The sequence below is a fragment of the Nematolebias whitei genome, chromosome 17 (assembly GCF_014905685.2).
Source record: "Nematolebias whitei isolate Nwh7 chromosome 17, NemWhi1, whole genome shotgun sequence".
NCBI lineage: Eukaryota > Metazoa > Chordata > Actinopteri > Cyprinodontiformes > Rivulidae > Nematolebias > Nematolebias whitei.
This window is the reverse complement of record NC_056514.1, coordinates 34,231,897-34,246,114: the sequence shown is the minus strand read 5'-3', so window position 1 is coordinate 34,246,114 and position 14,218 is coordinate 34,231,897. Positions and strand designations below refer to the sequence as shown.

At 39.9% G+C, this 14,218-nt stretch overlaps 1 protein-coding gene across 1 annotated transcript in view; it reads right to left on the bottom strand.

The window, feature by feature from the left end:
* rnf157 (ring finger protein 157) overlaps positions 1-14,218 on the bottom strand; it is a gene marked incomplete in the record, with an annotated part of 41,989 nt that overhangs the window by 22,967 nt on the left and 4,804 nt on the right. Inside the window, 9 exon segments of the mRNA XM_037691526.1 lie at positions 119-278; positions 366-437; positions 586-633; positions 717-760; positions 1,691-1,757; positions 1,844-1,961; positions 3,464-3,613; positions 4,015-4,103; positions 12,091-12,209. Of these exon segments, the coding sequence (XP_037547454.1) occupies positions 119-278; positions 366-437; positions 586-633; positions 717-760; positions 1,691-1,757; positions 1,844-1,961; positions 3,464-3,613; positions 4,015-4,103; positions 12,091-12,209 (867 nt within the window).

The following is a 14,218-nucleotide window of genomic DNA, read 5'->3' as shown; positions in this document are numbered from 1 at the left end:
ATAAAAATACTGAGCTGAGCTTTAAAAATATTATTCAGATAATTGCTACAGATTAATAACAGCAGGAAAGTCTCCTTATTTTAGAAACAATGATGAATGATCTCAGTATTTAACTCACGCAGCCTGCAGATGGGGCAGCAGTTGGCTTGGTAGCGCAGCGTGTCTGCGCAGGCGTTGCAGAGACACAGGTGTCTGCACGGCAGGATGAGAGTGTCTCGCACGTCCGACAAACACACAACACACTCCGCACTGTTGTCACTGATCTCATCGTCAGCAACCTGCAGACGATAACAACAAAAAAACATGAGCTTTCAAAGGTTTCTCTTTATGACTTCAAATATTACAGAGTTTTTTGATAATCTTGCCTTTGATTCCTGGCTGTTGTATTTGTTCTCGATGCCGTAGATCTCCTGCAGCAGATAACTCACTCCATCCACCTGGGAACAAACACGATGAAGAATAATAAAGGCAGAGGCCCTCGGGTCAGGCATAAAATATTCAAGGGGAAATAAATATTTTGTCTTTAAAAAGTCCAACACAAAAGCTGGAAGGAAGGGAGGAGAGAAGAAAAACTGGACTATTCACCACTTGTTTCTGCTTCAGAGGCTTTACACAATAACTCCCATCCATGTGCTGCAAAACAACACAACAATTATGTTTTATTATAAATAATATTAAACCACTAAAATATGAGTTTGAACGAGTCTCGCTCTTACTTTTTCAAACGTAGCCAGCAGGATGTGAGAGTGGCCCAAATGTTCTAGAAAACAAAAGACAGACCTCTGCATTAAATATGCTGCTGAACCTTCAAATGATCATTCAGCCTTTATTTGTACAGGTTGGTCTCATTGAGCCTCGAGGACTCATTTACAAGAGAGACCTGTTTTAAACAAAGAACACAGATGAGGTGCAGACAACAATAGACAATCATATGAAAGCATTTAAAATGAAAAGTCAAAAACAGCTACATTATAAAGCGATGTAAAATACTAAACACAGGAACATGTCTGTGTTGGTTTTGGCCGTGAACTTGGCAATTGTTTAAAGTCCCTTAGAGAGGTCAAGGTCGAGAGCTTCAGATCTTTTTGCAAGGTGTTCCAGGATACAGCGGTGGAGTAAGAGAAGGCCCTTTTGCCAAGTTCTGTCCGCAATGAGGGTACACTGCAAGTAATTATGTCCTGAGTTTTAACATCTTATCTCCCCATCAATCTGGTTTCAGGAAACAACACAGCACAATGACTGCTTTGCTGAAGGTTTTTAATTATGTCATTGGAGCACTGGATGCTAAGGATTATTGTGCTGCACTTTATTTAGACCTGTCTAAAGCTTCTGACACTGTGGACCATGACATCTTATGTCATAAGCTCTCAGAAATTGTTTTCTCAGATTACACTATTGGTTGGTTCTCTAATTATCTCTCAGATCAGAAGCAATGTGTTCAATATAATGGTACTTCTTACAGCTATCTAACTGTTAAAAATGGTGTACCACAAGGTCCAGTCTTAGGACCCACCCTCTTCACAATCTACATACTGTATAAGTAATGTAGGTCAGATGCATCCTTACAGTTTATTGTTTATTGTCGAACTAGAACAGCTGCTAAGGTTTTCCAGGTTTAACAGTCTGCTTTCGACATCATCCAATCAGATTTGTCCCTGAGCCAGTTCTGGGATAAAACCCAACAACTCACCTTCTCCCTCGTCTACAACAGCCTGGATAACCATCGGGAAGATCTCCTTGTCAATGTCAAACAGCAGCTGAGAACGGAAACACTTCAGTTATCAGTCTTTCTCCAGCTGAGCCTCGCAGCTGCAGGTTTCAGTAGGAGAGAGTTGGAACAAACCTCCTCATCGGCCCACTCGCTGAGGTTGACTGTGTGCGAGGGAAGACAGAACTGCTGGGACACTCCCCGTTTGAAATGGACCGTCTCTGACTGCAGGGAGCTGTCCTGTGGAAGGTAACTGCAGGGAACGCACAGAAAGAGGCGAAATATGAGGTCAGGAATTTTATCAGCGCACAGTTCAAAAGCCTGCCTCTCTGATGGTATGAGGGTGCATTAGTGGCTCAGGAATGGGCAGTGGGGGGGAGGGAGTTTGTTTTGTTTTTATTGTTTGAGGGAGAAAAAATTTTGCAAATGCTGCCACTAAGCAAAATACAACTCCAATTCTGAAAAAAAAAATAATAAAAGTTGAGACGTCCATCCATCCATCCATCCATCCATCCATTATCTTTACCCGTTTGTTCCATTTTGGGTCACGGGGGTCGCTGGTGCCCATGTCCAGCAATCACTGTGCGACCCTGGACGGGTCGCAAGTCCATCACAGGGCCACATAGAGACAAACAAGACAAACAACCATTCACTCTCTCACTCACACCTAGAGACAATTTAGAGTTACCAATCAGCCTAACATGCATGTTTTTGGTCTGTGGGAGGAAACCGGAGCACCCGGAGAAAACCCACGCATGCACGGAGAGAACATGCAAACTCCACCCAGAAAGGCCCCTGGACCGGGGTTTGAACCAAGGACCTACTCGCTGAGAGGCAGCAGCTCTACCAGTTGCGCCACCGTGCTGCCCAAGTTGAGACGTGTAAAATGTAAATAAAAATAGAATGCAATAACTTTATTAACCCATATTTTATTCAGAATGGTGCACAAGAAACATATCAACTGTTTAAACTAAGAAATAACACCATCTAGTTGAGGTTATGAATTTGTTGGCAGCAACACATCTAGGTACAAGTCCATATTTTACACTAAGCATGCGTAAACATGTAGGACCTGAGACCAGCTGATGCCAGGTTTTGGTGGGAAACTGGTCCCATTCTCGTCTGGTGAAGGACTCTAGCTGTCTTCTTTGCTGGATTTTTTTGTTTCATAATGCGTCAGATGTTCAGCACCTGCACTGACTACTGCAAAGTAATGGATGCAGTTTGTGGTTGAGCATTGCTTTGCTGAAACAAGCAAGACTTTCCCTGAAAATGATGTCAGTATGTCAGCACACTGTATATTTTAGATGCTTTACGTGAAAAAGCTCTTATATTTTAGGGGTCTAAATGTTAAATAAATGCTTGTTTAAATTAATCAATGACATTATGATTGTACTATTTGGAAAATACAAGTAAGCTAAAAAAAAAATTAAATAAATAAATCTGTGTTTAACATCAGCGGTTGGCTGCTCGGACTTTTAAGGATCAGCATTAGATGCAGGAAACCCTAACTGGTCAATCACTACTCAGGAGTATTTATTTTGTAATATTGGAAGTTTAAAAATATTTCTTTGTACATGTTTTTTCTGCTTACGTTATCATGTAATTTCCAGATGCAGAGCCTTGCCAGATGTTAACCAAGCACTTTGGTAACAGCTGCTGTTATAAATGAAGTTGACTTAACTCTGTTCTGTACGTAGCCCGACAGGCATTCTGTGTTACTAGCTCTAAAGAAAAGCCCACGTTTGTACTCACACTGGCACTCCGTTGTGAAACTCCTCGATGGCCTGGTAGTAAATGGTGATGGCCACCTGTGTGTCGGCGTCAAAGGTGAACTCTACGTTGTAGCAGGCCCGGTTCTTCCCGGCGCCCTCGTCGCCCGGCAGCTTCAGGTCCTCGCTGCACCTGGACAAGGTGCGCAGAGGAAATCAGCGTTTAATATTTGCACACAAAACTGAAAAGCCCCAGCATCTATTTTTCATCATGGTAATTCGAGCTGAAATATAGACGTTTTTAACCAGAATTTAATGAGATTCTTAAAATATGTTTTATTTAATTTGTTCCATATTGACTGAGTTTTATTTCCTGTTTGGGTTCTGTCCTCATAAACGACAGTCATGTTGTTATTTCTGGGTTAAGTATATAATTGTGAACTGGCATGTGTAACACTTAAAAATAAAAGCCGGTCTTGCAAGAAGCCATGAAAGGTTTGACACCATCTCCTAAAATAGCCTTTGCCCCAAAAATAGCTCCGATGACTTAAACACCTTAATGACATGTTGAGTCCGGTGGGAAGAGGTGCGTACCTGACGAGCCGCAGGGTGTCCTTTCGAATGTTTATAAGGCTTCGTAGCGTCTTCACCGGTTCCTGAGGCGGAGGAGCCGCATACGGGAACTGAAAACACAGAAAACAAATTATAGATGGAAAGTACATGTTTGGGGACCGAGACGTTTGTTTTCCCTCAACCGCCCAACATTCCTTTCCAATTATCGTAGCAAAATCTAGGTTGTGCACAATGACCGCGGCTGCTCTCAATTTAACCTTTTTTTTTTTTTTACACAAACAGGATTTGGGTTGTCAGCAGGGACCTTGTTGGTGCTGACAAGTGCTGAACCTGAGCAAAAAAATCTGCTTGGACTGAGTGTTTCCAGAGACGCAGCTGACACTTTAGACGAGGATCTTTTCAGGCTTCAGCACACCGGAGGACCGAAGCAGTCCTGGGTCAAACAGAGGCTCGTTGTTTCACGATCCTTATGGAACCACATGTAAAACCCCTTCAAATTAAAGGTTGAGTATTCCTCAAAAGAACGCATATTGCCTGCCGCCTTTCTTGGCAGGGATTTAAACTAAAATCATCTTATGTTGAGAAATAACAGTTTTGGTCCTTGAGAATATTTGTTTGTCCCCCAAATTACTGACAACCCAGGGTCCAGTCCAGGAAGCAGAGTTGTAGTCCTCCACCCCTCTCTGCTGCTTCTCCTCTGTTACCCACCCACACCCACATTGAAACAGTGTCAACTCGCCCACGGCTCAAATCAAATAAACCAAAAATCAGCTCTAAAAATATAAACCATAAAAATCTGATTAAAATAAACACAGTTACTTTACCAGAGCGAAATCATAAAATGTGGATTATTGAACATCAGATCTCTTTCCTCTAAATCCCTGTTAGTGAATGAACCGATAACTGATCATCATATTGATTTATTCTGTCTGACAGAAACTTGGCTACAACAGGAGGATTTTGTTATTTTTTCAGTCAGGATTATTGATTAATGCCAAACCAGTTATTAGTTATGATTCTTTTGAATCACTGTTCCTCAGTCTTCCTCATCCAAAATGGAAATCAGAAAAGCCACTTTTACTAGTTGTTATATATCGTCCACCAGGCGCTTACTCTCAGTTTTTGTCTGAATTCTCAGAATTATTAACTGACTTATTATTAAATACTGATAAAATCATCATAATGGTTGATTTCAATATTCCTGTAGATGTTGAGAGTGATAGTTTAAGCATAGCCTTTAATAATTTAATAGACTCATTTGGTTTTACCCAAAACGTCTGCACATCTACTCATTCTTATCATCACACTCTTGATTTAGTTCTGACCTATGGTGTAGAGATTAAGGACTTGGTAATAGTTCCTCAAAATCCTATTCTGTCCGACCATTTTTTAATAACCTTTGAGTTTACATTAAATGACTACACAGTCACTGAGAGTAAATTTCATCTCAGCAAGTGCTTATCAGAAAATGCTGTAACCAAATTTAAACAATCTCTTCCATCATTGTTTTCCTCTGTCTTGCAGAGTAATGCATCAGAGAACAGTGACTTAGATCATCTAGTTGATCATCTTACAACTTCAATGCAAACTTCACTTGATAAAATTGCTCCACTGAAAAAGAAAGTAATCAATCAGAGGAAACTGGCTCCTTGGTTCAATTCTGAGTTACGTAGTTTAAAGCAGGCATCTAGAAACCAGGAGAGAAAATGGCGCTCTACTAATGTTGAAGAATTTTATTTAACTTGGAAAGATAGTCTGCTAACATATAAAAAAGCTCTCCGTAAAGCTAGAACTTTATATTACTCATCTTTAATAGAGGAGAATAAAAATAACCCTAGGTTTCTGTTTAGTACTATTGCTAGACTAATTAAAAGTCCAGTTTCTGTTGAACCATGTATCCCTACAACTAAAAGTAGTGATGACTTCATGAGATTCTTTATAAATAAAATTATTTCAATTAGAGAGAAAATTCAAACCATTTTTCCTTCTACTATCTCTAGTCCCCTGTCAAATGAGGCAACTTTAAAAATTTCACTAGAGCCTGATTTATGTTTGGACAGTTTTTGTCCTGCTGAGCTCTCTGAATTGACAAAAATAATAACTTTATCCAAACCATCCACATGACTGCTAGATCCCATCCCAACCAGACTGTTTAAAGAGGTATTTCCCCTAATTAATGTCCACATTTTGAATCTACTTAATTTGTCTTTAATGGATGGTTATTTACCACAGCGCTTTAAGGTTGCTGTAATTAAACCTTTACTTAAGAAGGCTGACCTTGATTCAGAAATTCTGGCCAACTATAGACCTATATCTAATCGAACTTTCATCTAAAAAATTCTAGAGAAAATAGTTGCAGGTCAGTTGTGTGAACATCTACAAAGAAATAATCTGTTTGAAGAGATTCATTCAGGGTTTAGAGCTCATCATAGCACAGGAACAGCACTAGTAAAAGTAACTAATGATATTCTCATGGCCTCAGACAATGGACTTGTGTCTATACTGGTCCTGTTAGACCTCAGTGCTGCATTTGATACAGTTGATCACAATATTTTACTACAGAGGCTTGCATATGATGTTGGAATTACAGGAACAGCTCTAAAATGGTTTAAATCATATCTATCTGAGAGATTCCAGTTTGTAATTGTAAATAATAAATCTTCTTCATACACCAAAGTTAGTCACGGAGTTCCTCAGGGCTCTGTGCTTGGGCCAATACTCTTTACTTTATATATGCTTCCATTAGGTAAAATTATTAAACAGCATTCGATAAATTTTCATTGTTATGTTGATGACACACAATTATATTTGTCCATTAAACCCAATGAATCCAATCAGCTACTAAGACTTCAAGCATGTCTTAAAGACATAAAAACCTGGATGACCCTTAATTTTCTCCTGTTGAACACAGACAAGACTGAGGTTTTGTTTTTTCGACCTGAGCACCTTAGGAATAAATTTTTCAGTCTTTCTCCCTCCTTAGATGGCATTAATCTGTCCTCCAGCTATAATGTTAAAAATCTTGGTGTTATTTTCGATCAGGACATGTCTTTTATCCCCCACATTAAAAATATTACTAGAACTGCCTTCTTCCACCTGCATAATATCACTAAAATTAGAAACATCTTATCTAAAAATGATGCAGAAAAACTGGTCCGTGCATTTGTCACATCTAGACTGGACTATTGCAATGGTTTGTTATCTGGATGTCTAAATAGTTCCTTAAAACATCTTCAGTTGATCCAAAATGCTGCTGCCAGAGTCTTAACCAGAGTTAGTAGGAGAGATCATATATCTCCAGTTTTAGCTTCTCTCCATTGGCTCCCTGTCAAATCCAGAATAGAATTCAAAATCTTACTTCTAACCTACAAAGCTCTCAACAATCTGGATCCATCTTATATTACAAATCTTATTGCTCCATATTTTGCTAACAGAGCACTTTGCTCTCAGGCTGCAGGTTTACTTGTGGCTCCTAGAATGTACAAAAACAGAATGGGAAGCAGATCTTTCAGTTATCAGGCTCCTCTCTTGTGGAACCAACTCCCAATCTCTGTCCGTGAGGCTGACACATTATCCAGTTTTAAAACTAAGCTTAAGACTTTCCTTTTTGCTAAATCCTATAGTTATGGTCGGCTTGGGTTTCCTGAGCTGTCTCTTAGTTATCTTGCTATAGGCTTAGACTGCTGGAGGGCAAACTGACCACACTTTTCACTCTGCTACTGTCTTTACTTACTCTGCTCAACCTGTTTTGTATTTGTAATTATTTTTTCTATCCTTAACATGTGTTTTTTGTCTTTCAGATACACCTGGACTTATACCTGGACCTACCATTCTATGTTCGTCTGTCTCTCCTTCCTGTCCTCTCAACCAGCCGGTCAAAGCAGATGGCCGCTTGTCCTGGGTCTGGTTCTGTTGGAGGTTTCTTCCTTCTAAAAGAGAGTTTTTCCTTTCCACTGTTGCCACTGTGCTTGCTCAGGATGGGAGACTGCGACGAAGCCAAGATTCAACTTGTCTGCTGGCCTCCTTAGATAAAGAACTTTACTAATTGGTTTTATGTATGTGAATGTTCCTGTAAAGTGCCCTGAGACAACTTTGATGTGATTTGGCGCTATATAAATAAACTGAATTGAATTGAATAACATATGCACAATCATGCAACATCTCATTATCTGTTAGTGCTTCAGGTCTGTGTTGTGAATGACTCTCAGCTACTACACACCAGGTTTTAGCTCAATGTCTATAAAACATTAAATTGAAGTCATGTCAAAGTGGTTCAAAACACCAAATTTCATGCTCAATAATCCAGGTATAAAATCCAACAATGTTCAGTCAGGTCATCTGGACGATTTCTTTTTTGTGCTGCGACGTTTCGTCCTTCATCCAACGGACTTCTTCAGTCTGAGGAGCCACCAAACAGAACTGATTCTCAACCAACAGCATACTCCAAAGTGGAAAAAAAAACATTGTGTGTGTGTGTGTGTGTGGGGGGGGGGGTATTTTTAATGCCATCATAGTTCAGTTCCCTGAACCAGCTGCTAGCAGGTCCTGCTAACACTGCTAACAAGATCCTCCATGTGCCTGCACGGACCAAACTCTGAACCGTTCCGTTCCGCAGAGAAAACTTGGATGTTCTCTGTCTGCCGGACCCGGTTCTGGACTGCAGTCTGTGAGGGCAGCTGCTGTGGTCCTTATTACCATCAAGCTGCTAACAAGACCTGCTAACGTTGCTAACAAGATCCCACCACTGACAGAACAGAACCATGCTACTGAAAGAACCTCATGGTAGTTGTATTTCTTTTTAAACTTTGATGCCCTGTTTTTAGTATTTCAGTAGTATTTTTAGAATGTTTTAGTATTTTTGCTGCATGCTTTGGTACTTCTTGTTGTTGTTTGTTTTTGGCGAGTCAAGACGGTTCTTCTCGTCCTCAGCATTTCATTGCATTGTTGACCTTGTGTTGATTTTGCTTATGACAAATAAACCTAACCTGAACCTGAACCTAGATGCATGGCTCAACACAGGAGAGATCCAGCTCCTCAGGACAGGACTCAGCTGTGCATCAGCTCAAGGATAAAGGACCAAAATGTTCATATTTAGGACCGAGAAGGTTTGAATGGGGGGGTGAAGGAAGCCATTTACGTCAAACGAGAAAAAACAACTTTAAACAGTGGAGGACGTCTTCAGCTTTCTAAAATTTAGGTCCAGTTTACACCATGCCGATTCTGAATGAAGTTTCTGCTGCGGTTCGAACGCACCTGAACACCAAAACCATGCTTGTTTTCTCTGAAACTGAAGCTTTTTGAATCCAGGTCTCAGGTTTTTGGAGACAATGCCCTGCAGAAGTGTTTGCACTACAGATACTGAATGGCCAATAGCAGAACGCTGTTTGTGCCACTCAGTCTTTCCAATGTATAGAAACAACCCAACCTCAACAACACCACCAGCCTGATCAAGAAAGCACATCAGAGACTCTACTTCCTCAGGCGGCTGAGATGAGCTGGTCTGGGTAGCTCAGTCCTCACCTCCTTCTACAGGTGTGCAGTGGAGAGCATCCTGTGCTCCAGCATCAACGTGTGGCATGGAGGCTGCACAGCTGCAGAAAGAAAAGCTTTGCAGAGAGTGGTGAAGGCTGCACAGAAGTCTGTTGGAGTCAGTCTCCCCACCATCACAGACATCTACACCTCTAGATGCAGAAAGAGGGCCACCTGCATCATGAAGGACCCCACTCACCCAGCACACACTTTTTGCCCCGCTCCCCTCAGGAAGGAGATTGAGGAGCATTAAGTGTAGAACCACTAGACTGAGGAACAGCTTCTACCCTGAAGCTGTTAGACTCATGAATCTCTAACCAGAATAATCACTGTGAAAAATCAAATCATGTTGCTGCTGATCTGTTTCATGTTGCTGCTGATCTGTTTCATATTGCTGTGTTCATGCATACTCATCTGTTCACACTCACAAACCGATGTCCGTGCTGCTGTTCGGCGTATTGTTTTAGTACTACTAGTGCTTGGTGTATTTTTAGTTAACGTTTTGCTTAGTTCATATCTAATTACTGTTTTTCTTTTACATTTTATACTTTTGTTGGATGTAACTAGGACCCTGTGTACACAATTTCATTCCACCACATGTACCACATGTGGTGCGAATGACAAATAAAGAACCTTGAATCATCCTCAGTCCAAACGAGCATTCATGTACTCACCATTTAGGATGAGACTGAAGTATGTGGGCGTGCACACGCCTCGTTAAAAGCCAAAAATCACAGCGCCAGCGAGTGACCTCGCCAGTGTTGCCAGATATACAATAATTTCCATTTTTATTCTATACCTGTAGAGTCAAGCCCCTCTTCTTTGTTGTGCACATGTTCACCAATCACAACACACACACTCCCTCGGAGAAAGTTCACTCTCACTCAGCGCATGACAGTTTGGGTCAAAATACAATCATTTTAAAGTGACAGTATGATAGTTCGTATTTTCCTATCCAGCAAGCTGCAACCCTGCCTGGCATGGGAACTGCAGCTGATTCAACAAGCACAGCCTTATCCATTTAAACGCAACATGAAAAAAACAGTTTTCTGATTTGGTTCATGTGTAAACTGGGCCTGATGCCAGGTTCCCTTCAATTCACACTTTCATGCCCGGGACCGACACGTCCGAGTCGTGTATGCAGAGTGCATGCATCAGGACAAAGATCCTAAGGATTGCCCATTGTGAGGGGAGTGACTTTGCATCTGAATCTTGGTTACGTAAAAGAGCTTTTGATGCTATTCAAGAAACTTGGAACTCAGAGCTCTATGAGAAGTCATGTTTGAATGATAAAATCTTGGGTGTAATCTCATAACCTTTAGACTTAACATAACATTGTGGTTGGTTTCCCAGCAGCCCTTTCACCGGGTGTTTGAAGCTAAAGGTTGCTGAATGAGCGTAAGGGGAGAGCCGAGGTGGTTTTAGGATCTCATGAGGAGGATGTGGTCAGATACCTCGACACTACAAGCACTCATCTGAGCTCCCGCGTGTGTCCAAGTGTGTTTGTGTGGCTGTGAACAGAACCATATTCAGCACTATTACACATCTGGGCTCGGCAGGAGTCCTGCCTGTAAACCACACAAACAAACACGCACAGAGCAGCAGGGGCTTAAAGGAGACATTCACCGAAGCCTCACCTACAACACTGTAGGTCCTTCAAGGTTCTCCTGACTCACACATGAACTTCTACAGCATTTCCCCTTCTTATAACCCAGGTGAGTTCTGTTCAAAGACGGAAGACAGTTCTCAACTCAACCGAAAGAGAAGGTTTTGAATAAATAATGTCTTACCTGCTGTAGATAGCTCTTTGAACAGCCTCAAATTGGAAAACTGGAGCTTTATTTTTATATTTCATGAACCATTATAAGAATTTGAATACATTTTGCAGAAAGTAATCATTAGATGTATCTCAATAACTGATTATGTTTATAGTCAACCTGATTCAAGATGGCTGCCTCAGTCAAATTACCTTAAAAACACTAAAATGGCTATAACTTGGTTATTTTTACAGCTATTGAGCTACAGTTTGGTGTGGTAGTAGCTGAGACTGATCCCCAATGCATAATCTGAGTATAAACAGATTGCACAAGAGCTTTGTTTTCTATTTTGACAATAACTATTTAGAGTCAACATGGTTTGTCTGTTAGTAAAACGTCTTATGAAACACTGGATGGATTTCAGATACATTTTTAGGAAAAGATTTATTAAATGTCCATCTGCAACTAATTAACTTTTGAAGCCGACTCAGTTCAACATGGAGCCTCGGCCAACTCGTTTTAGAAGACACGAAAAAAATACGGTAATTACTGAAAAGTCTGAGTGATACCCATGAACGAACATAATCAACTCAGTCGGTTTTACAGACTTTGAAAGGTAGATGAGTAACTCACAGCACTTACTCTGAGCATCACAGTATCAAGCAAACAGCTTCAAATCCATCATTTTTTAACACAACATTATCTCAGTCTCAAACTCTGAAGGGCGGTGGGCAATATGCATTTCCTCAATGGATGCTACGCTTTCAATGCTAACGTTGTTTTGAAGGTGTTACAGTGAAAGGAGACCTACCGCTACGGGTCTGCTGCCCAGGAAGTTGAGGTCTGTGTTTTCCCCGAACAGGTAGCCCTCTGGATGTGTGGAGTCAAACTTCTCTCCTCCCATGATGAAATGGTTGGCGAAGTAACTCCCTGGAAGCAGATATATTATGGGTTCTGATCACAAATATTCAAAATCAGATAATCAGCGATGAAAAATAAATCAAGAGGCTTAGTGAGGGTAAAAATACATTTTACGTGTTGTTTTATTAATCATGATTTTCCTACTTTAAACTTAAATAAAAATAACTGGAATTACTGTTGCACTGATAACCTTCACATTTGAAACTATTTGGTCAAAAATTCAGCTACACAAAAATAAAAATGAACACAAATACAAATACAAGGCAGGTCCATTGTATAAAACAGCTGCATCAAATGCATTTCTTTCAGTAAGGGAAATGTAAAAATATTTTATTAAAAAACTGAAAATAAATAAAGTACAGTTGTCCCTCGCTACTTCGCGGTTCGTTTTTCGTGGACTTGCTCAATCATGGTTTTTCCAAATAAAATTGACATGACACACAATTGGCTGATTGATGAATGAGCCGCACAATCTGCATGTTTTTTTTTTAATAGATATAAATTACGTTAAATTATTTAGCACCTGCTGCACCTTTGTGCAGTCCACCACTGCAGGAGAAGCTTCCTCCTGCAGCTGATCTCCGTTCAGAGCAGATAAGTGGGCGTGGCCGAGAGAGTTTAGAAACATTGTTTAGAATATTGCAAGAGTGTGGGAAGGGTTGAAAATGCTTATCTAATAAACTACTACTTACTACTTGTACTACTATTCCTACTTGGTGGTTTTTCACTTATCGCGGGTCTTCAGGGTACAGATCCCCCACGACAAACGAGGGACTACTGTATGTGGTTTTTCTCTTGTTTAACTTGCAATGACAAAATAATTTTTTAAATATCCAAATGAGTTGGTGCAAACTAAAATGACTTTACAAATTGCAAAAATAATAATAATGCTTTACATCTGATCACCGAAACAGGTAAAAATCTCCCAAAATGTTTCATAAAAAAAACACATGGTTACATTATTTACTTTGCCTTTTTTATTTACTTTTTAGTCAACAAATTGTGTCATTTCCTCAATGATGTGACGAAACGATAGATGTGGCAACAACCATGAGATTTTTTTTAAAAACAGGAAAAAGTGAGTGACATGACACAAGACACAAGAGAAAAAACCTCTCATCCACTTTCACCTTTCAGCGGCGGGTGATAAAATTAGATGTGATGTTTTAATCATTTAGGTCGTCGTCGTCCTGCAGCTTGTCCACGCGTTTACAGAAACTGGAGGCGAGCAACAACAAGACTTAATAGATGTTTTGCTTTTTAACCACAGGGCAGGCTCTCACCACTGATGGTGGCTCACTGAGCATGACTGTGTTTTTATTGTTCCTACAGCTGGATTTTACTTTAACTACAGACAGTTATTGATCACTTTCTTGTTGTATAATTATTTGTTTACAGTTATAAGGCCATATATTGTCCCATGTCTGCTGCTGTGAGAAACAAAGTTTCCTCAGATATTTGAATTTCCCTTGGGATTAATAAAGTAGCTATCTATCTATTATCCATCCATCCATCATCTATGTATCCATCTATCTATCAATCTATCTAACATCCATCTTCCCCTCTATCTAGCCATGTATCTATTAATAAAGTATCTATCCATCCATCCATCCTTACATCCATCCATTAATAAAACATCTATGCATCATCCATCCATCTATCAATCTATCCATCCATCATCTATCTATATACCCATCTATCAATCTATCTGTCCAACTATCCATCTTTCCATCCATCCATCTATAAATCAATCTATTAATAAATGATCTAACCATCCATTCATCTATCTATCCATCTACCAATCTATCTAACCATCCATCCATTTATCAATCTATCCATCCATCCATCCATCCATTATTTAAGTATCTATCCATCCATCATCCATCCATCCATACATCAATTAATAAAGTATCTATCCATCTATCCATTAATAAAGTATCTATCCATCTATCCATTAATAATCTATCCATGTATCATTAATAAAGTATCTATCCATCCATCTATCCATATATTAATAA